The 25,699-nt window shown below is 33.5% G+C and overlaps 1 protein-coding gene across 1 annotated transcript; it reads left to right on the plus strand.

Annotated features, from left to right (window-relative positions):
- Nucleotides 1-21,124: 21,124 nt before the first annotated feature.
- LOC145679040 (glutamate receptor ionotropic, delta-1-like) lies at nucleotides 21,125-23,005 on the plus strand. The gene has a single exon (XM_081749640.1). The coding sequence runs from the start codon at nucleotides 21,125-21,127 to the stop codon at nucleotides 23,003-23,005; it is 1,881 nt and encodes a 626-aa protein (XP_081605766.1).
- The last annotated feature ends 2,694 nt before the right edge of the window (nucleotides 23,006-25,699 follow it).

Below are 25,699 nucleotides of genomic sequence, written 5' to 3' on the forward strand. Positions count from 1 at the left end.
ACAAATTTACCTCTCGCCCCATCACACACACACAACCACACTTTTCAGAATATATTTTATTGTAACTATCTTTGTTTAAAACATAATAATATTTTGATGAGACAAGGAATATTTAGACTTACTCATACATTTTTGAATTGTAAATGAATTGAATTGAATTTTGAATTATATAGGCATGTAAAAGGCTAAATAAGACGGCAGAATGTCTTAGAGGATCATGTAAAAGAAGGAAAGAGAAGATAAATATCTTTTTTGAATTTTACAAGTTATTGTAGGCTTGCACATTGAAATCGACCACATGGGAGCTTAAGTACGTATGCCCATAAGAACTTTGTCTACATGGAGCCATTGACCTCAAGAAATTTGTCTGTAGAAACATTGTTCTTCGCCCCCTCTGGTAAAATCATTGCTGAGGGAAGGTACAAGGCAAATACTTAAAAAAAGACAATATCCGCTTCATTAATTGGTCAATGGTAGAATTTCTTTTATTACTCTTAAAGGGTTGATGAATTAATATTGCTGCTCTAATTGTAAATACCCCAACAGAAAATGAGGATGGCGATATAAAATTAAGATTTACGAAGAAGTAGATTGTGTATTTGACCAATCCACGCGATACTACATGACAATTTTGTTAGGGTATTTCATTGCGAACGTAGTACTACAGGATTGGTCCATAATATTTGTAGCACATTAAGCCGTGTTACCGTGATTTAATATTTTCCAATGAATTTGTTATTAAAATCGCATTCTCATATATTCCATTAAGTTGGTTTTCATTTGTTTATTGAAGTGTAGATTATTTGTAATAAAAATTATTATATTAGTCTATTATTTTAAGTTTGTTAGTTATTGTTTTCTTTTAAAGATGATTTTGTATTGTTATTGGTGTAAGTGAGATTGTGTGAGGGATATACAAGACACTTGTAAATAATATCTTTGACCGTTCCCACTCGATAAAAACAATCATTACAAAACACGCCATTTTTATCTTCCTTAGGAGACTTTCTTACGATGTTACATCAACTCCAAACTGCTTCCACAAGCTATGTTTATAACAATCCACAATCTAAAATTTATGTGCCACATTCTGTAACATTTTGCTTCAACTACAATGACTATGTTTAGTCATTTTGATAGTAATTTTTGTGTTGATATTGATGGGAAGTTAATCTCACTCTCTAAATTTTGCATTTGTCTTTTCGAGTGATATTTAGAAATGCATTAAGTTGCCAGTTTGGAGGAGACTGAATCTGAGGAAAACAATGTAACAAGAGTATTGATGCTAACCATTTGTCCAAGATGACCAAGGGCCAAGTTAAAGACATATAACAACTTGTACAGTTCTGTAACTAGAAGCTGATTTGCATTAGTTAAGTTTCGGAGAATGACTATACTACGTAGGACTGCACTAGTTAAAGGTCCCTGGTCAGCGATGGTGAGTAAACATGCCAATAAAGTAATGTGTATTTTATTAGATATAATTTAGACTAGATTATTATAGTTTTACTAACGTATAAAGTCATTGACAACTATTAACTTGAAATTATTTCTAGTCAGAAAAGGAATATGTATTTTTTTATCTACCGGTCATATGTATTATTTATTTTTTAAAAACTAAATATAGTTGTGCGTTTAGTTTTCCGTTTACTTATGCGTTTGTTTAACTAATACACAAATGTATGCCATTAATTTGGCACAGTCCAAAGTAATTGTATCGAAGGCACTATAGTTTGGCATAGACCTTAGGCTAAAGAGTTGGTTTAAGACTTAGGTAATATATATATATATATCACTAACTTCAATTTAGGAAGATAAAACAGGTTAAATGAACTCATTTATAAACACAAGTTGACATACTTACAATGTAGAAAAATTACTGTATGGGTAATACAGCATTAAGTGGATGCGACGAGGTAACATAAAATAGTCGTAAACGACCATCATTAGAGTCGAATTCATGGTTTTCGTAGTAGCTTAAGAGGAAGGGTCAGGAAGTGGCTCTTCTGAGATCTGAACGAAACAGTTGTGTTTGCTTTTGATATGTTACAACAAGACGAATCCCAAAGTTATACGTGTCACCGGGCGGGATATCGTGAGTTACAAGATATTTCGTAACGTAAAAGCTAGAAAAAAAGTTACCTGGTAGAATAGTTTGAACCGAGTCATTTGTTCGGAAACGGTTGGGTAAATGGAAAACTCGGCGAACATGTATCCCATCATTTTCAAGGACACACTTTTGGAATAAGAAAGTTTGTCCCAGAGTATCCCGCAGGGTCCCAGTTGGGGTCCAACTCAAAAATTTCAAAAGGCAGGAGTATTAAGTAGTGCATCATTCGAAAATGAAAGAAAATGGGGCAAGTCTCGACTCTCTACGACAACCCTGTGCAAAATGGTGGCGAGTCAAATTGTAATAATAATAATAATAATAATAATAATAATAATAATAATAATAATAATAATAATAATAATAATAATAATAATAATTGAAAAGTCCATGGCGACTTTTATAAATCGGAAACGGTGAGATAAACGTCAAAACAGGAAAGGACGTGTGGCATTATTTTCAAAGTACAACGATTTAAGTTAGAACACCCCCACAGGACCCCCACAAGATCCTAGGTTGGGTCCAATTAAAAAATTTCAACTGGAAAGGGGGTTATGTAGCACATCGTTTGAAAGCCGTTATGAAATGAAAGAAGTTGAAGCATGTCTCGACTCTCGATGATAATCCTATGCAAAATGGCGACGGGTCAAAGTGTAAACACAAACTTAATTGGAAAGTCTATGGCCAGCTTGAATCCATGATAACCGTTTAAAACCTATGTCATTCATAACAGTACAAATCTAAAACTCTATTTTTTCTCTATTATGTATTTAGAAATAATAGGAAGACAAAGAACAATTAGATTTCGATTCACTTCAACTATTATTTCATTCCTTAACAACATATATATATTTTGTGCCTAATGCACGTTCGTCAAGGTTTTCTCGATATCATTTACGTGAATATAATGAATATGCCATGAACACATAACTCTGACTTTCTATTCATACTGCTAAACAAAAGTTGAATACCTTCGGGTATTTTTCTAATTTTGTCATACGTTGTTCATACATAAAGGACTTGTTATATTTTCATACATATATATTAAAAAACATTCATTTACAAGATTGCCGAGCAGTGTCAATCCACGTGTAAATCACGCGTACATGGAGCTGCGTCAAACTTTGTTAGTTTGGTCACAATATTCTAAGAAATAGCAGATTTATATACAAATTCCTTTTTTCACTCTGGCACCCATATTGAATTACAGATATTTTGTTGATATCTACTTTTGACCATTAACTTAAATACACATTTCGCTTCTCCAACACCCGTGGTTTGAGCTGGACATGCGTTCGATAAATAGTGCGACATTTTGAAGTCAAGGTCTTTTTTTTTTTTTTTTTTAACATTTCGCATCTTTTCGTCACCTACTGATCAACATTTATTACAAATTTGGTTGTCTTAGCTTCATTTAGTATGCCTATCCTTTCGACATAGGATTTAGGCGGGCATTTTGGATTCAAGGTGGAAATATATTTTAAATTAAGCTTTTGTTTACATTTTACCCGCCCACCACCATTTTGAATAGGGTTGTCGTAGAGAGTCAAACTTGTTCCATTTTCTTTCATTTTACAAAAACTTTCAAACCATGTGATATTTAAGCTCCCTTGCCACTTGAAACTTGTGAGTTGGACCCCATCTGGGACACTGTGAGGGACCCTGAGGCAGAGTTCTTTTTTAGCCCAAAACGTGTGTTCTTGAAAATGATGGGATACCTGTTCTTCAAGTTTTACTTTTACCCAATCGTTTCTGGACAAATGACTCGGTTCGAACTATTCTACCAGGTAATTTTCCTAGCTTATATATTATCAAATATATTGTAACTCGCGATATCCCGCCCAGTGGCACGTATAACTTTAGGATTCGTCTAGTTATAACATATCAAATACAAACACAATTGTCTCGTTCGGATCTTAACAGAGCAACTTCGTGATCCTGCTTTGTTAGATGAATAGTAACATTTCAAGTGACGGCTAAAATCAAGCTCGGCTCCATCAGCATGCATGGACCTATAAGAAGTTATGAATAATATGTTCAAGATGATCAAGGGTAAGGCTCCTAAGCTGATTGGTGACATTTTTAATAATAATCAAGTCCAAAATTACTCAAGAATATGCATCTCAGCTTGCACGAGAATTGACGGGGACAACGCTTAAGACCTTGCTTTTGGACATTTAGTTTTAGTCAATTCTTTACTTTTGACAGTGTTAGGTTGTCATACTTCAACGTATTTTTTCCAAGGAGACGATAGTCTAGAAGAGACCGTACGCGATGTACTTCTTTTGTTCGTAAACTAAGGTGGAGGAAGGAACTTCTAAGGGAAAGAAATTGTTTAAAGTGTATATCAAAAATAGAGTATCTCACTAACTATTCATGTTACAAAGATGAGACTCAGTATGTAAACTCAGGAAACATCAGGAATAAGAAAATGATAGATAGATTGAAACAATTTAGATTAAGCAATAAATGAGACCATAGAGAAGAATGAAGAAAATAATATTAGTTCATGCTATCAAGATAGAGACATCTAGAATAATATGAATATGAATAGGCAAGATAGAATGAAAATTAAGAATGGATGATGAAATTAAGGTTTGCTGATTAGGCTAGTAGGAAATTAGTAAACAGAATAATTGGTTAATTAACATGGAAATTTGGCGAACCTTTCGACGGATTAAAAGCTAAGTAGGCAGGAAGTGACATTCTCTTGAAGTTGAGGTTGGGGCATTCCACACCTCTCAGAGAATTTTTATTTATAGAAACACATGTCTTCGGTGATAGGAACAAGAAGAGACACAGCAGATGCCTCGTCTATCACTTTGCAATCTTTTTTGTGTGAGTCCAACCTATTTAGAGAAAGGTCTAACGAGTGCTAAATTAAGATTTAAATTAAGTATAATAGTAAGATTAAGTAAATAAGTGTGAAAAAATATAAGACAAATTAAATTTAAAGAATAAGAGAAGTAATATTTAGTAAAACATTAATGGAAAGTATAGGTTTTTATATCTAGCGATATGCTAGATTAGTTGAATGCCTAAGAAAGTGTAAATAATAAACTAGCTAATCATAAACTCTTGATTAAATAAGGGATAAGAAAAGATCTGGATAGAAAGAGAGTAGAAAAATAAAAAAATAATACTAGATAAAGAGATAAATGGATAGCATAGCGATAGACAAATAGAATATTGACTTTAACAGATAAGGATTTGACGTTCATTAAACATGATTATGATAAATAATTTACAATTTTATAATCGATAAAATAAAATGAGTATAGAAAAGAATAGAGTATATATATATAAGCGCTATTAATATGAGATAGAGTAAATAGTTATAAATAGAGTAATAGTGAAAAAGTAAGCTTACTAGGAAGAAATTTAGGGAAGTAAAAATGACGTGGATGAATTGCCGGTCTATAAGTTGCCCTAAACAAGCTAGAACAATTTTGAGACGGGAAAAAGATATCTAATTAGAATAACAGATTAAAAGATACCATTTCACAAGGTAGGCCATGTAACATAGAATATATTGAGAATAAGATGATAATAAAGTTATGTTATTTTAAGTATTTAAGTTATTTTACCTGAATAAGACATAAAATATATATACTGATTTAGACAATGGCTTGAACCGTTTTGGAGTTGGATGGCCACCGACACGGAACATTTGAGTAAGATACATAGGATTATGACAAAACTACCGGAATAGTGACTTTAATTAAAATACTAATTGCTTAATGTGGTGATTAGCAGTTTAATAATTACATGATATAGAATATGAATTACTTAGGAATTTTCTTCTTGAGTAAAAATAAAAAATGATTCGACTCTTCTTTAGGTTGAAATGATAACAACTTCGGTTGACTCATTACATTAAAGGCTAAAATTGACTGGAAAAAATAAACAATTTTGAGTATAGAGAAGAAAATTATTTTTGAAATAAATGAAAAAGTAATTATATGTGTAAATATAGTAATATTTTAAAAATTTTCGTATGTAGGGACTGATGATTAACTGTAAACAAAATGTGTTTATTGATGAACTGCGATCAGGGCCACAGTTTAATAACAAAAAGCCTAATCCGAGATCCAAGGAAATGTGGATCTAGTTCAGTGTAAATTCCCGAATCAGTAAATGTGTTTTGGTTACAGTTAATAGCGATAGGATATAAATAAAGGTTTTTAAATAATAATAAATAAATGGAGAGGTGACGGGAATTAGAAATATTAGTAAAAGACAGATGTAAATATATAATCACGTGATAAAGTACTCAAGTTAGTAAACAAACATGTAAATAGTAAACAATAATAGTAATAATATAAATAAAAAAAATTGATAGGGACTTACCGATTGATATTGTAATATAGGTGAAGTACTAAAAACTTTAAAACACATAACACATTCGCACTCATAACACTTGAGTTCAAAACACTATAACACAAAACAACAAAATCAGATCACGTAAGGGACTTTCTGGTATAGCACTTGAGAGTAATATAGATGTAGACATGACGGAAATTCATCAGGAAGCTGATGGATCCAGTGAAACCGATCTATCAAGGAGGTTGTTAATAGTAACCGTCGATCACGACGGAAAGAGGAAAAAAATCGGTGAAGTGCTAGAAATATCCGAGAAGTATTCCAATGAATATGTAATAAATAAATAAAGTTTTACTTCTTAATTTCAAGTGAAGTTGTCTTGTATTTGAAAATACATTCTGTGAAAGGACGGCATGATTTGACGTACTCGTATAGAGATGCGGACAGGAAATGGACACGTTGATAGCACAAAGTCAAGGTTAGTCCGAAAAGTGTAACATCAGCAGTGAGAATACCAGAAGTTGATGCATAGTTCCCAACAGTATAACTCTGGTTTATCCAAGAACGTGCTATAGTGGTGATTATTTGGTGTATTTTGAAGTTTGGTGTTATAAAATACAACATGAAATTAAAAATATATTAGAATTGAAAGTGTGTTTTTGAAGATACAGACATATGAATATTAAGAATTCTAGTTTTGTGATGTGTTTCAAAATTAACTAAGAAAGGACTTAAGATGTACAGACTGGAAAGGAAGTGCATTACAGTGAGAAAATATAGGACACAATTAGTTATGTGTTTATGATAATAGATGGCAGTTAAATGCTGTATGAGAAAGAAATAATTCATGTCAACTAAAGACTGACAAAAAGTCATAAACATTTGAAAAAATAAAAAATAAAGAATTTTAATTGGATATTGGACAGTAAAGTTTTGACATTAAAATTAAAATTTCTATATAAAAGAAATATATATATATATATATATATATATATATATATATATATATATATATATATATATATATATATATATATGTATATATATATATATATATATATATATATATATATATATGATAGATATTATGGAAAGGAAAATAATAATACTATTGATATGTTAAATTATTATACACATGTCGGAAAGGACGACCTCCTACGAGATCTAATCGGTCATCGAAAATGCCTTAGTTTCAAGCGGGGACGTGTCAATGAAGGTAGATTTTTAATATTATTTTCCTATTTTCAAATTCGTTTTTACTAAAAATATCAGAAGTTAATATTAAAAACAAACTATCTTTTGAATTGGCGTTGTATTTCAAATTAAGAAATTCTGCAGACAGAATAATTTCCAAAGAGGATTTCATTGTGATTATGTTTTGCTTTTGTTTATATATGTGAAGTAATGATACAGACACGGGTCTGCACGTGTCGTCATTGTAACAACAAACATTGAGAAAATCTTAATTGTAAAATTCTTGTAAAATTTTGTTAACACGAAAACATTTTAGAAATTTGTCAAAACTATTGAAAACGCAGACGTAGACCATTTGGAAATTTAATTCATTGAGAGACAATGGAGAAACCAATTGTTTCAGCAAAGAGATGAAACAACACGAAAATGAAGAAAGAGATGACAACGCAACATCGTGGTTTGGATGACGAAATAAAAAGGTTATGTTGGAAAGAATCAGGATCAGAAGTCGGAGAACAGAAGTCGGAGTCGGAGATCAGAAGTCGGACATCAGTTGTAGAGATCAGTTGTTCGGAGTCCATGAGCAGTTAAAAGAAGTCCATAATCAGTGGAAGTTCTTTCCGCTGTTAGTTCAGCGAAGTCACAGAGTCCAGAGTCGAACTAGCATCCCAGATTGAAGACAATCCAATATCATCAGTTCTTATATAATGGTCAGCAAGTATGTGGTGTTTCATCCCTGTTGCTCTCAATTGAGGAAATTGCCAACAAAGTCTATTAGTGTAATCTGATAGTTATTTACAGACTAATTGACGCATACACTACATTACACATCGTAAACCGAAATTTGAAAATACATTATTTTAATAGTATGTGGTCATGTTCTCATTTAGCTAATAATCTCTCGCAATAACATATCAAATTCTGTTATTCCCGTCTATTTCAGATAGTAGACGGAAGCAACTTACTCGTGTCATAACGCAACTACATCCCAGTTTAGGCACGATACGAGTATTAGTTGTTAAGGGATTTTAAACTCTAACTTAAGATAAGAACAACAGTCAAAAAGTTCAATTTGTGGATAAAGAAATATACGATTCCTCCTACATACTAAGCAATTTCATCAATTTTAGTGCACAATCCCCTTCTGGTGCTGTCGTTGAACGTATGATTGATAATATAAAATTGTTGACGCACTATCCGATTTGTCCTAAAAAAAATCATTGGATGAAAACTTAGACTCGGACTATGAACTTCATACTGCCGAAGAAGAACATATCGACCTGATTTCTGATTCAACGCTCAAAATGTTTCCTTCGTCACTGTTACTGGAATTTTTCCAGTTTAAATCTGCTTATCCTAAAATTCCCAAGTAAAGTAAGACATCTATTGCTTTTCGCTATTATGTATATGTGTGAAACATTTGCTCATATAGTAGGTATGAAAATTAAAAACAGGAATACACTTAACCTAACATCGTATCGAACATGTCTGAGATTATCCACACATACGGCAGTTCACGTCTGAAAAACAGCCGGCAGATATTAGATATGTGTTAAGATCATAATATTAGGCCTACATTTAACATTTTTTTCGAATATCTCTATTTACAACAATATTGTGTCCTGATAAATGACACGTTTAGGCGTAAAATTTTAATTTATCAGTTAATTTTTATGATATGTAAAATATATTTAAAAAGCCATGTTCTTTTTTTTTATAATTTCACAGAGGGTCACTACAGAGATTTTGCGACTTCAGAAAGATTAGGAAATGTTATATTAGAGATCTGAATTTTGCAATGAATACTTTTTAAAGTAATTTCTAATTTTGACTTGCAATATGAAAAAAAAAACGCGAAACGAAAAACTGTGAGTGGTTGTACCTTTTGTAGTATTTGCAACATCCTCTTAAAATTTTAAAAGTAAAGTAGTTAGTGCTATTTTTATGTATAGATTTACGTCTCACAGTAATCAGTTTTAAGCTGAAGTAAACTATGAGGAATAGTGGATGATGACAATGAAATGAATGATAAGATATAAACACGCATGCTCTTAGTGGGATTCTAACTTGCAACAGTTTGGTCTCGTGTTGGATAACCTAGCATCTAATCTACTTGTCCATATCTACCAGCAGAATAGGGTCTAAAGTTAAATGGGCTCAGAATGTACATATGTAGATTGAATACATTGCCTCAGCATACTTTCATTCGCTTTTTCCATTTCGTTTCAATAAGTCAACAAATTAGGCCTTATTAAAATCGTGCTTATTTAGCAAAGAAAGTAATCATTTTTCTTTTTTGAGTAGTAAATATGCAAACTTCTGAGTTGGTTATAACCGTTTTTAGTGTAGAAATAGTATTTTAAAAAAACTTTAATCATTTCGAAATGTGATACTCCATTATGGCAAACACTAGGCCCAGTTTACCCTGGATATTTCCTAATTTACATACCCTGTATCCCTAAAATTGTTCAAAAGTCCAAATATCCTGAGATTCCTCCAAAACATAAAATAATATCACCCACGTAATATTTAACAGTAATACTTTTATTACTAATCCATGTTCAACTAATAGATATAATCTACCCTCTGTTATTCACTTTCGGCGAGTGTTGACCTGTAACTTAGTTAATTTTGATAACTGGATAAACAGAAAGCTCACAGCTATCAGTATGCTAGACATGTAGACGATTGATGTAGTGAAATAAGATACAATATTACGATTAGCAGAACATGACAGTTTAGATCAGTGTTTTCCAATCTTTATGATTTCGCTGTAGTTGCTGTTAATTCTTCGCCGTCGATCGTGAAATCAAAAATTATTTATTAAATATAGTTTACATGTCACAAAAATGAAGTGGTAAATTAAACTTTTATGTGTAAAGTGACAGGCCGGTTTTCAGATGTCAAATTCTGTATGTATGAATTAAAAAAAAAAACAAAAAAACCTGCGTAATGTCAGATATAGATATGATTCCACATTGAGTATGTTCTTGTATTTGATTTTCATACGTACAAGATGAGAACATGTTCGTACAGATATGTGGTGGCAAATCACAATGGATCTTACAGCACTTGGAAACTTCAGGATAGGCAGCCGTGAACTGAAAATAAGACTCCAGTAACAAGAACGAACGTCTAATTACGAGACAAAACCAGTGTTATTCTTCTGCCGGAGAGAGTGCACTCCAAGTTTCAAAAGGAAGTTTTCATGGAATAAATTTTCTTCAGAACAGGGGGAAATAGGTCAAGTATATTCCATTTTGAGTCATACGTTCAATATCGCTAAATAGAGGTTGTTCACTGAAACCAAAGAAACCACTGAATGTGTAAGAGGAATCGAATTTTTCTTAATCCTTAAATTTAATATCTTGACTGTTATCCCCATCTTATATTAGAGTTCAGCCTTGTTTTTAGCAGCGAGGCTTTATGAGACATGGTCCTACAACTTAACGTATGATGCGAACCACATGGCTCCCAAAGGGAATGTAACACAGTTGTCCTGCGTTAAAGATGAATACATTACCCAAGTATTCTGCCCTGCTAAGCGAAAAGGCCTTATCTCCATTTCACATTCTCTCGAGAAAATAAGCAAAACGCGTTTTGGCTTAGGCTGTACGTTCAAATTTGTTGTATATCAGTAAAACTTTATTAAATATATTTTCACGAACTAAAATTTATGTGGTAATACAATTAAATATTTTCGCTTATGAATTGCCACTTAAGGTATTTGTGCTTACTTTAGTTACAGTTTTGAATATAAGGTAAGGGTCATGATGTCATTAGCCCCTACCTATTGGTCAAACCACGTCAATTTCACTTTAGATAGATGCAGAATAGTATGAGCATTACCATACCATATTTCGATTTTCGAAAAATGTGGAGTTAAAGTCTTTTCGCTTAGGACGGCAGTATTATTTTACACAGAAAACACGGTAAGCGATGTGCCTTCAAGACTTATGTTAAAAGTATTTAAGAATTATCGAGTACCTCATTGCTGAAACAAACATAATATGTACGGCGTTTGAATTTTCATAAAATTCGCCGCTTACACAACATTTACATAATAATTGGCTTGAATATTGAGTAACTGAGTGTTGGATAAGAGTAAAATAATTATAACGGACTAGTAGAGTCCATATCAAATTTAATTGCAGAAATTGTAAGACTAAAAGTTCAATTTTTATTTGACTTGAAGCATGTCAAGTTAATTTCCTTCTATTACTTATTTGACATTCAAAGCTATTGTACATTACCGACTGAGATAAAACTAAAATAAGTCGTTTCGGGCTATTAAGATTGTATTGTGGAAGACCACCTTTAGAAGGTAGGGTACCCTAGATTGAAGATTTTTTCGCCATAGCAGTTACGCCAACTGCGAATAGACCGGGTAAAATATGGACCTACCTGCATGTCTCATTTTCGTACTTTATTTTTTAGTAAAACCTGTACCACTCTTATAGAATTAGGGATCATTGTCTGAATGGCGTGTTCAGAGTAGAACCTTCGGTAATTAACAAACATTCATCAATATGAAACTTCATATTGAATACAGATCAAAGAAAATTCAAAAATGAACAAAAAGCAACTTTAACATGTGTATGCATTCCTTTATTGTTTAAACTTCGGTAAATAATACTATACATTTATATTGTGTGAGCTAAACATGCAACTTAGAGATAGGCTGCAATTAGGCGATCACGAGATACACAAGGAAGAAGAACAAACACATTTATAGACTATTTGTCACCAGATGGATCAACCTAAAAGATAATTCAAAGTGTCCATCAAATAAATATCGTATCGAAACAACGAATGTATGTATGTCAATTTAAGAAGTTACTTTTAACATGTAATCCAAATACAAATGCAATATTTACTAGCTGTTGCCTTTGACTCCTCCGACAAACATGTGTGGGGTTATTTTTTCATTAAGGCGGCTACGAAAACAATTACACTACTTATTGAAAATTACTGGGAAGACTGGCAAGAAATACTGGGGCATTCAAAGCACAAGAGATTTAAGTAGGGGAGAGATGAGTAAAATGCTCCATACAGGTAAAATGATCCCCTACTCCTAAAATGGAAACGGTGGTGCTGTCTGTGGTATCACGTGGTTGCTACGTCACACAAAATAAGATGTCCACCTTCATCAGTTATCTTTAGATTTGAAACATTTTGTTAGTCTTCCAAAGGGAAAAAAATAACATTCTAATAACATGGTTCTTAAGGTAAGTCTTACATTTGCTGTATTTGTACTAACGCATGCATTAGAATATAAATGAGACACCATTTGTTGAAAACTCAATGCTTAATTCTATACATTTAGCAATGCAGATGGAACTCTTCTCTATGTTTTGTCATACAAGAACGTATTTAATGGAAGCCATATGAAAAGGCAAAATGTTCCCGGGATTATTTTACCTTATTATTATTCCATTATCTTAGAGATCATTTTGACGTTTTTGTTTATTTGGCTCAAGAAATCCAGATGAGCATGATAATGAAATACTTGGAGATAGGCCTACGTTTAAGTGATGTCCAGCAAAAAACATCGAACCATTCTGCTTTTCTGGAAGCTGCTGTTCAAAAATTAATGACGTTTAAAAAGAAGGCAATCATTTTTGAAACGAAAAAGTTGTAAGGTGCAGAAAGAGAAATGTGAAGTGTCATCTGCTTTTGACGACGAATCCATGACAGATACCGAGTGTATTTATTATCATGACATATATTCAAAATCTGCTGGAGGTGAGGGTTGAACAATGTGTCAGAAGTTCCAAGAATGGGCTCACAGTCACTATACTGGTGTTGATGAAGATGAAGATTTCTTTGTGTGTGACATGTGTTCTGACACTTAGGCTACAAGAAAGCTGATCCCCAAAAAAGCATAACAGAACTAAGTGTTCAGAAAACGTTTTTTATATTGAACAATAAGCTATTGCAAATACGTTTTCTATATACACAGAATATACACAATATTATATTAGATTGCTCAACTTACAAAAATTGCTTTGTTATTGATATGGTACACGTTTATTGCTTGGTAAATAATTTGCTACTGCTGCAACTTGGCGTCACTTCGGTCGCGGATGTTATCCAGATCAACCAAGTCAGAAATTTCTTTCTAAACGCAGTCCTAATCTGGTAAATCCGGTTATGTAAATAAACTATTCATTCGGACAGATCTAGTAGCACTGAAGTGGCCGAATTATCAGGTCTACAACATTTTAAAGGATTAATAATGCCGACTGTTCGAACTCAAATATCCACATGTTTGATTTTCGGTGTAACACTGTTTGATCTACCGAGTCTCCGTTATTTCAAATATAATTTTACATTCATCAATCTTCTTACACTAAAAGTAATGCAGGGATTTGAACACACATTACGCTGAAATATTCAACAAAACACTATTTATGATCAGCGGTGTATATTATATTCCAGACGATACGTTATGTTGGCTTACTTGATCACATTTTGACAATCCCTTGTAAGAAAATGATACATCTTATGATTTCTGAAATTCTCACGCTCTTGTAGTATTATAGACCCTGTAGTTATCTTTCAATGTTTTGATATACACATCAATAGAGGAAAACAACTACAGAGTTAGTGAGAAGAGGGGACAGAATTGTGTATGCTAGAATTATATTTAAGACTGAAATTAACGTTAGTGAAAAATTAGTTTAACGTCCCACAATTAAACCCTTTATGCTTAAGGAGATGGATGATTAATGAAAATAAATGATACTTGAAGTAAAACTTTAGTGATACTGTAGTAGGAATCGAATCCGGTACTATGTACACTGAAGGACAATAAACTAGCCACTAGACCAGCAAGAAATGTTAGAGTTTGATTAAGGGTGTCATACAAATTCTCCATAGTATTTTGATGTTTCGTCGTATCCACGTCTGTTCGGGCCAAACCGAGTCACGGATCTGACTGTTTCCAGATCACGAAATTCACAGTGATATGGTCACTGCTTTCCAATACCAATTATAGTACAACGTTTGATTCAACCCCAATGGATAAGAACAAGAACTGACTATGGTCAGATAATAGTTTTCTGAAAACGAATTTCAATTTTTGTCCAGGGCGCATGTAGTTCGGATTGCATCTTATAATATAGATCCAAGTTTCATAGAGCCCCGCTGATAAATAGGACACTAAACGCGAGTCAACAACAATAACTTATAACACATATTCTAGAAAGGGTTCTGTAAAAAATGTCTTCATAATAAAATTAAGTCGTATTGAACAGAATCTATGCCTAAATACAAGAACAAAGATTTTCTAGAACTTTCAGAAATATTCAGTAACACTGGAATGGTCTGATGCAGGAGCTTCCACCAAAAGTAGACTCTAAAAAGGAAAATATGCTATTTTTGACATTATTAAGTTCCATTAGTTGTTACATTTCCTATTGATATGTTGGCGTTACTTGTCTTCATTGAAATATACGAAGACAAGTATAAAAGCAGAAAATATCTTTTGACCTAAAACCCGGCGTGGAATAATAATGTGATGTGTTATGTGATTTATAAACGAATCGAAAAAAAATCTGGTTCAATGAGCCACTTCCTGTATTTAACTCTACTCTAGTCAGTTTGTAACAATATTATTATAGCCATGGGACGTCGAGCCTTTATTGAGTTCCTAAAGGTTTAACGTATTAAAATATTTCAGATTCTGTCGAGAATCGAATTCAAGATAGTATATATTTCAAGTGAATGTTCCCATCTGTTCAAGAAACTTATGGTTAAGTATATAAGGACGTCACAAATCATATAAAACAACAAGGTTGTATGCTATGTATTATGTATTAAAAACAACAAATATATGATGAAATTTTGGGTGTCAATGATTTGGTTGTCTATAACTTGGCCATCGATGATTTTGTTGTCGAAGTTTTGATTGTCGATTATTTGGCTGTCGATGAATTGATTATATATATTTTGGTTGTTGATGGTTTCATTGTCGACGATTTGGTTCTCGATAAATTGGTTGTCGATGACTTGGCTGAGGATGATTTGGATGAATTGGTTATATATTTTTTGGTTGTCGATGATTTGATTCTCGATGAATTGATTGCCTATGACTTGGGTGACGATGATTTGGCTGTCAAGTTTTAAGTTGTCGATGATTTCGATATAAAAGTTGTGGGTGTCAAAGTTATGAACCGTCGATATTATATACTACCGGTGAATTGTATCGTTGATGAAATGCTCTGTTTATGATTTGTGTGTTGGTGTTTTAGTATTCGATGTGTCATCGATGAGTTTACATGAAGAGTTTTATTAAAGCTTCTTAGCCACAGACAGTATTATAATTCTGCTTCACAAAAAAGTGCAGTTTGAGTTTTCTATTGAAAAAATCAATTCCATTTTCTTCCATATGCAAATGAAGTTATGCTGTGGCAATTTGTTATGGTTTTATGATGCCATAAGGAAAACAACTCTTGTCTATTTAACTCTTTACATGCTCACATGGTAAGAATGGAATTTGTGCAACACGCCATAAAAGAATAAAGCTGATCTCTTGGAAAATAAATTCTCACAGAGGACATCAAGTTATTTTTGTCGATGAGTGATAAGAATAGTACGTATTGTAGCTACTATATAATAAGTGTGTTCAACAATGTGTTTAAGGTTATTAAACTACCATACTCCAAGAATGCTGACGGATTGCACTACTTCATATTAATGACCATATATAGAAGTATATTATCCATGAACATATAATATTTTCATCCTACTCTGATAATACAAATATAATAACAGTTATAAACAATATATATTTCCTGGATTTAGTAAACAAAAATTGTGTATGAGATCCATATAAAACTGTACAGCTATTCTGTGATAATAGCCAGGGACACTAGAAAGTAAATCCTGAGATGGATATATAGGGTGTTTCAAAACAACAACGACAACGTTTGAAAGGTGATTCCTGACACCAAGATAAGACGAATGCTTCCGTTCGGACTTATAAGCTGCCGAAAACATAAAAAAATGACGTTCAAAGGTCCATAGCTCCAAAACTATGGGACATAACTACCGCAGTCGGGTCAAGACTGCACTTAGGAACTAGTACGTGCTTTATCCAAACATAAGTTTCGTAATCCTGTTGTACTTCCGTAACAATTTTCATACATGTATTAGGTGAGCAATTCTAATTATATGCCGGTAGCCAAACACTCTCTATAAAAATTGTTGCATGAGTACCTTAGAACTCTGAAACACGTGTTTTTGGATAGCGCAAGTAGTAGTTGCAATGTGAAGTCTTGACCCGACTACGGTAGGTCCTATAATGGAGCTATGGACCTTTGAAGTTTATTTTTTCATGTTTTCAGCAGCCTATAACTCCAAAAGGAAACATTTGTGCACCCATGTTGTTCTATACTTTTTGTCTTATCTTGGTGTAAGGAATCACCTCCCAAACATTGTCGGTGTTCTCGGTGAAACATCCTTCTTGAAAAATACCAATATTGACGTTTATTGGGTTGTTTTGGTTTTCTGCCTGTAAGTATATATTCTTTTTATAAGAGAAATGAATAATAATTCAAAACGGTATTTCTCAATTTCTCTAAAGAGATGTTAGTCATATAATCTATCAAATGCTTTAGAGAAGTCGGTAGATCTAATAGCAGTAGATGTAGAATTAGTGCATTCTTAGTAGAAAATGACATGTCGAAGATTTGGTAATGTCTTATATACTTGATTTTAGGATCAATACCTTGTTGGTGAAAATGGAGCAATTTGTCACTTAATGGTTGCATTCTTACTGAAGAAGTGTTTTAATGTTTTAAAATCCGCGCACAGTAAAGAAAGAAGTCATAAATCTGTAACATCTAAAATGATTATATCGATATTCATTAAAGAGCTTACCGTAAGAAATAGAGCAAAGAATTCAATAAAAATAACATAAAATTCTAAAAATAGAGAGTCAATCCTTTTAGATTTACCTGTTCGTTTAGGCGTAATGGTTATTATGTTCTCATTTACTGCGGAAGAACATGACAGATGCCATTGATCATGTTTTGTAATGCAGTATGTGTTACTCAATTACTTAATAAACCCTTAAAATGAATATGTATTAAATTGAAACTCGGAAATATCAATAGATGCCTACCACTTAAAGTTACAAATGAAATATAAAGTCAGATATGAAACTTGTGCTTAAGATGTTGAATCAACATCAAAAAAGTGATTTCGGTCTTTCCCTTATCGTTTTTATCTTTGTAGTTCAAAATTTAAACTTGGAAGTAGTAATAGATTCCTACAACGTAAGGTTTAAATAGAAAAATAAAGTCTGAGATTAAACTATTCATCCTTAGAGAACAAATTCTTATTATTATTCAACACTTTGCTGATCAATTCTCAAACCGGAAATCAATAATTTCAACCTCTTTCAGTTTGAAGTGGGATAAAGATCAATGGCCGACGGTGATCAATATTCAACTGGAAACGATAGTCGATATCTACCACTTCCGGCTGTAGTAGAAAAAATATTACTGAATATAGAAAAGTAATAAAGATATATTGAGCAAATTACAGAAAACTGCTTATCGCTATCTATTAATGATTTGGTCTATGATGATCAGTGTTAAGATCGTATAAGATTTATTTCTGCCACACACGGTTTGAAAAGTGAGTATTGAGAGGAGATGAAAACTATTCTTACACGGGAAGGTCTCACAAGTTGTCGCTAAATTCTGATTGCCACATTTGTTAGAGTACCGTATCATGAGAAATGAAAATGAGCAAAGTTTAAGGTGCTGTAGACCAGAAGGATAGGAGCTACGGGACTTCAAAATTTGAATATCCAAACAATTATATCATGGAATTATGTACGTTTAAAGTAAATATCTTAAAAACCGTTAAAGCAGTCAAAACAAAAGTTGTACTATATAATAAGAGCAAAATGCACTATCGAAAACCACAGTGTTACCATAGGTAAAGCAGTGTTGCCAACTCAGCATAAAAATATTTTGTTGAGAAATTGCGCCATATACAAATGTGCACAGATATAAAATATACTATTTTCACTAAACATAAAAGTGAAGTGTAGTGGTATAGTATTGCACAGTAAAAACTAAAACTCTGAAAAAAGTCATGTTAAACGATGTTTGTCCACCAAAATCCCAATTGGTGCTAGTTGCAACAGAACCAAAATCCCCTCATACAGCAGCTCTACCACTGAGCTACTCCTGTCCCACTTCCCATATTATGTTTTCTATCTTCTAAATAATTAAATATTAGGAATTTTAAAATAAAATTAGAAATCTCTGTGATCTTTCATTTTCTGAAATGTATAATCTGTAGCCTTAGATTGTACTATCTTTGCTTTCGTCAGAGCTTGTTTTTATTTATGGTATACGTTGACATGAGTACAACAGTACCTTAAAAATGTTTAACCAGACGAAACGAATAATAATTTTTGTATGTTTAAAATCAAAATCGCTACAAGAGGTTGAAATCGTATTTTACTCCGTTCATTGCTTCTATTTCTGGTATGTATTTGTTCATTCATTTATTTCTTTTGCTCCCTTTATAATGAGCATAAAATATAATCAATCTAACAGTTTTAGTATTATGCCGACCTGATCTGGTAATGTGAAATTTCGCTATTATTTAACCTTGATAGTTCTTGAATTAGGTGACTGATAAACTAAACTTCCCCTCAATAAACCTGACACTGAGGACCAGATTTAACATTTTGCTGCCCACAGACTGAAAGGTGTTCCCACCCCTCGTCCCGAAGTACAAAAATTAAATTCTATCTTATTTTGTGCTTAACTTTGTTCCAACATTCTTGTATAAATTTTAATAAAATTTTGTGTTGTGATAAGATGTTACAAAGGTGAACCACATACCAGCACAACAGCAATACGCGCCGATTCCTCCATAACTGTCTACTGCATTAACAATGATTGAAACGAAGAGTCTCGTTAAAGGAATTATTGGTTGAAGGGCTTTTATTCTGACTTTCATCATGTTTATTATTATTATTATTATTATTATTATTAGTGAAATTTTGAAATTTTTGTCTTGTTTATTGCATTTTCGTCTAACGTCTCCCCTTAAGAATGATGTGTCTCTAGAACCAGGCTAGAGGTAAATCTGGTCCTGCTAATACTTGTCTTCTGCAAATACGTATATGTTGATCTAAGCTATTTGTTAAGCCACGATCACCAGTTCATGAATACGTACCAGTATATTCCAGGAAAAGAAGCTACGCCAGCCAAGGCTATAAGCAAGGTCTTTGCTTCGAGTACGAATCTGAACTATAACGGAACTGTACACAGTCAGTCATCGAAGAATTTGTTAATCGGTCCTGTTTGCTGTGAGAGGCGTGTTTTTATATCTTCCAAAGAAAGATGTTGTATATTTTGACTTTAATTAAACAATGTTTGCCAAAAACATGAACGTAAATGGTGTGATTGTCTTATAAAAGAAAAGTTGTTAGCCCACTGGATAGAGAAACTGTCATCCAGTGATAACGTGAATCAACATCAGATATGTAAGTCATAATCATCTGGAATAATCTATTAGTTTTAAGAGAAGGAGAATGATTAGACCATTGATCTACGTAGAAGCTTAACTGCTTATTCTCACATCAGATTTGTTTTAGGACAGTCTACAGATTCTCAGGTTTTATTGTAAATTTCAACTTCAATTTTACACTATACCTATCGGGCTAGCCTTGTAATGTCATTACCCTCACACTTTTGCGAAGCATAATCTTAGATCTGTTGCCTTATTAAAAATAGTTTATGTTTATTTTGCTTGTCTTCTATAGCTCTACCAAATAATTTACCTCTTGCAAGTCAATGAAAAGGGTTTCACGAGATTTACCCAATAACCCTAGTGCAAATATCCGTTTGGAATTTGCTGTAGAGCTTGAGTATCGTTCGAAGTTCTGGGCATGGTCCGGCCATTATATCATTTGCAAATGATCTCTTTATAATCTACCTAATAATTTTGTCTTAACATGTCAATCTATATCTTCAATCTATTTTTATTTGCACATGGTATCTCTCTTTACATAACTGTCTGTGTCATATTTGTAAGCTCTTTGTTCTATGTTCTAATATGCAACACTTACATGAACGCAAAACTCAATAGTATATACACTTATGATATTATACCCTGCACAATAAAAAATACCGGTAATTTCTATTTTTATTATCATGCAATATACTACTCCTAGATATAAATTTAACACTTGTTATACTGTAGTGTATTAATTTTCTAAATTGTATTTTTAATATTTTTTCTTTTAGGGAAAATTTCATACGGCCGATATGTATGAGCTCACCATAGACTCCTTACGATTATTGTTTACCAACAAATTTAAATGGTTCTAAGATATGAAATATATGATGTGAGCAGAAAAAGAAATAATATGAGATTGAGTTTTACAATGTCGTAATTTCATGTCTTTGGATCGTTGCAATGATATTCAATATAATCATATCACTGTGTGTTCTCCTAAGTGTTATGTCATCTATTATTCGAGAAAATGACTCCAGTTCATGTCTGGAAGATCTCGCTACTAGTTTGATAACCTATTACCAGTACGAAAATAGATGCTCTGTAATTATGCATTCTCAACCTTTAACAAAGGATTTTTTTGACAAAATCTACACTACAGCCATACCAGTTATTCATCACACAATTAATGGTTATCAAAACTATGGAACTACGAATGGAAAAATTATGCAAGCAATGAATATCGGATGTTCAACTTTTATTTTGCAAGCATCAAGCAAAGATTTATCAGATCTTCTTTTCTCTGCGTACAATGCAAGTGTTAATTCGATACAAAGGAAACCATACAAGTTCATTGTGATATATAATGGCGATTTGGATTCCACTTGCATACTATTCGATTTGGATTGGATGAAACAACTCCCGTATGTTTACTTTCTAATTAATCAACAAACCAGTAATGGACATCGGAAATGTGACGTATTTTCTCACACAATCGGAAACATGTTGAAACCTGAAGCTTTTCACTCGCTTGCTGTGTTGGATGACGATCAATTAGAAGTTATACAAGACTTGGAAGAAGAGAAAGTAACAAATCTAAATGGTAAGACATTGAAAATGCTGATGAAGGAATACAGTCCCTACACATTAATGGATAAAAAATTTCCTGAAGGAACAGATTATAGGATTATGTTGGAATTTTCGAAGCAATACAACTTTTCGTGGGATGTTGATTATGCCGAAATCGATTGGGGAGAACCAACGGATAATATATCAAGTGGAACGTACCTTGCAGCCCTCAAGACAAACAAATATCAAGCAGGGTGCCCGGCTATTATTCTTGGTGAGGCACATGCTCAATATTTTGATTTGAGTATTGCTTATATTCAATTTGGAGTCAATTTTCTAACTCCAAAACCAAAACATAAAGAATTCTTATGGTCGACATTTTCACCATTCTCGAGCTATGTATGGTTAGCAGTCGGTGGATTTATTCTTTGCTTTTCGATTGTGTTGTTCTTATCTTCGCGATTTACTCTTCTAATAGAACGTACTGTACTCGATATAACTCCGTATGTACAGTACAGCTATTCTCTTTTGTATTCTATTAGTGTAACCATTGGCGTTGGAGTTCCAAATATAGGAGCTAACGTTGTAAGACAACTACTAACATGGGCCTTCTTTACATCAATCTTGCTCGTCACTGCCTACAATTGTAACCTAGTTTCGTTTCTAACAGTGGCAATGTATGATACTCCTATTGATACTCTGGAAGAATTTATCAAAGCTGGTCTTCGTTGGGCAACAACGGACTATTATTGGGTGGAGGCTTTGTCTGGTGCTCAGGACTCGTTAAGAAAAGAAGTTGGTGAGCGGTACCGGGTCGTCCCAGATATTGAAGAAATGAACAGACTAGTAAAGGAAGGTGAAGTTGCAATAGTAACGGAAACACTTACTTCCGGCCTGATCTGCAATGTAGATTATCTTCGTGAAGATGCAATGGGTGAACTTCATTTAATGAAAGAAAGTGCAATTAAGTTTTACGCAGGATTTCCATTCCACAAGGGATCACCGCTATTGTACAGTTTCGACTCTTATCTTAGATACTTAAGAGACTCTGGTTTAATTGTAAAGTGGGAAAAAGACATTGTTGATAAATTTTTGCCAAAGAAAAACTTGTTACCCGTACGAAGTTTCCACAGAATTGAGGAAGATTTTCGAACGCTAGTAATTGATGATGTTGTTGGTGCCTTTATAATGCTTGCAATTGGTTGCTGTCTTGCAATATGTGCTTTTACGGGAGAAGTTACGAAATACAGATGTTGTTTTATCTATCAAAAATTGTCATTGAGAAGAAAGTCTGCTTCTCGGTGGAGAAAAAGCAAATAAGATAGTTTCCGGGTTATTTTTACATATTATCAAAATACATAAAACGTTTAGTGAAGATACAATAACTAAATAAATTAGGAATTGAAGTATTAAAATATTAGGAATTAAAGTATTATCTTGGAAGTACTCAATCTTAGTTTTGAAAGGCATCTAAGGAACGGTAGGACGACAACATTGAGCACAAAAGTGGAAGACAACATTGAATACCTGGCTGTTTTGACTTAATGGTCACGTGTTACAATCTCTTGTTGATATCCTTTCTGTCATGCCATCTATTTCGGCCAGGTTTCACTGAGGCCGATATGGCTGAACATCTTTGATGTGTTTAGAGTATATCTGTTTTTTTTTTTTTCAGCTTGGTCATCAGGACATCCGACTAGACTAGTGCATGCATGAACAACATCCTCATCACTAACACAGTGATGAGTAAGTGTAAGTGTTTAAGAGGTGCTTTGCTCCTTCACGAGAACGTTAAAATTTTGTGTTGCTATATAATCGGGGTATCCGTTTAATCACGTTTCAATTGTACTTAAAAGTATTTTTGTTTGTTTTCAAATATAGAATTATTCGACAGTTTTCCATACTTTAATTGCTTTCAGTACTGTCCTGTGTAATTTTATAATCACTCTGTGACTTAATACCATACTGAACACATATGATTATTTCACATAATACATCAAGAGAAATGTATTGAATTAACAGTCAATTTGTTCTTCTCATTTTTCAATTTCTAACATTATAAAGAAAATAAGCAGAGAAAGTCCGCTTTTGAGCAATTATCAATTTATGTTGCTTTACAAGAATAAGTATTCTGTAACACATCAAAATCCAACCCCGAACTGTACTCTGTCGGTGTAAAATGTTCACGCGTCCTATGGCAGAGTATTACTCGAAGATCCATTTCTTAATACTTTAGAATATTTGCATGATCTTGAAACGGGTTTAGGTACGACGAAAATGTTCGTCATTCCTATTTTAGGTTTGTGTGATTGATAGTTATAGTTAGTAGACAAGGAAGTCGTATAGGCTCAGAAAACATCGCCGTCTGCTGCTTCATAAAATAGACATCTTAGGAGGCATTTTATAGACAAAACTAGCCTTTAGCTAATTGGGAGCTCGCCCTCAGATCCCCGCGTTTGCTTCGCTTACGGCTTCGCATCTTATTTATCAGCCTTTGCATCAGCTGTGAGTTTCGCACATGCTCTCTTAATATTACCTGAATTTGTCTAGCTGGGGGGCTTCGCCCCAGACTCCTACATTTGCTTGGCCTACGGCCGCGCACCTCTTAAACGCACAATTCTACCGAATTTCATGTTTCTTTTCCTATTCCTACTACATAAAAGATGAGTCGCAAGAAAACGCCAGTTTAAATAATATGGGAATTTCTTATCCCCCTTTTCGTCCCTTAAAAACAAAAAAATATTCACTTTTGGCAGTTTTTCTGTGAGTTAATCCAGGAAGGCTACAATAATCATATAAACATTTCATCATTTTAATCACTGTAAAATGAGTTTTGGCACGAAACATTTTATGGTAATGAATCTGGTATATATTCTTAGGACTCTTGTTGCAACTAACGTGTTGTGGTACTTCGGCAATGTGAATATCAAGAGAACAAAGTGAATATCAAGTTCTGTATGTGCTTACGGAGAACTCCAACGGAAATATTTGAGATGCTGAGAAAGTTTCATATTAGCAACAACTTTCTCGTGGCTGAGTTTTACAACGACATTAGAAATTCAATGTTAACTTCGATTTATGTGTAAGCTTACAAATGCCCAGCTCCATACAGATTTGTCAGAACAACTCAAATTAATAACAAAATTCATAACATAATTTTGAAGGAGTATTACCCTGAGATACAAGTCTCAGGGTAATATCAGACCATCGGAGCGTGAAGGGGAAAAGTGACAGTTTGGCGAATAATGCCAGAAGATTTAGAGAAGTGAATGCTATAAGTGCACGCTTTGTGCCACACTCCTTGATGGAGAAGCAGAAACTGGAAAATGGTTTAGCCCAAAAATGTGTTTGTGTCATACCATACCCCACATACTCTTTAGATCTGTCTCCATGTTTTTACTTTATTTTTCCAAGTTCACAGCATCACTCATGGAATGCTTTGATAATGGTATTTTCAGTCTACAAAACAATCCGTTAACTATATTACAGTCCAGGACATTCATAAATCATCCAATGACTTAATACACCGTGGAAGCAGAGGAGGTTCTTACTTTTAATAATGGTGACAGTTTGATTCCACTTACCATTCATTAGTTTTCTACATAACCTTTCTCGTTTTCAAAGTGCTGTAATGTATAAATATATATATATATACAGACGGTGATCAGAAAAATGGAAACACCTGTAGTTGGCAACACGTCAGATGTATGGGTTGGCAGTGGTGTCGTGGCGCCCGCAGCGCCGGACCGCTGGTGGTGGTGTGTTAGGTCGGTCTCCATACTACGTCACTCGCAGTGGAACAGCAGTGTCCAGTGGCTGCAGCAGATGGAGGTAGTGTAAAATGGAAGACCTCTCAGATTTTCAAAGAGGGCAAATTGTTGGTACGCGGTTATGTGGAGTGAGTGTGACGGCAGTGGCACTTGTGTTAGGTGTGTCACGTGAGACAGTGTCGAAGGTGATGACGGCCAACACAATACACGGGAAAACCACATCGGGGAAGCGGAACAATGGGCG

Source organism: Thermobia domestica, chromosome 2 (genome assembly GCF_964235325.1).
Source record: "Thermobia domestica chromosome 2, izTheDome1.hap1.1, whole genome shotgun sequence".
NCBI lineage: Eukaryota > Metazoa > Arthropoda > Insecta > Zygentoma > Lepismatidae > Thermobia > Thermobia domestica.

Excerpts from the sequence above, each read along its gene's own strand:
- LOC145679040 (XM_081749640.1), top strand. The coding sequence starts at position 21,125 with ATGTCATCTATTATTCGAGAAAATGACTCCAGTTCATGTCTGGAAGAT.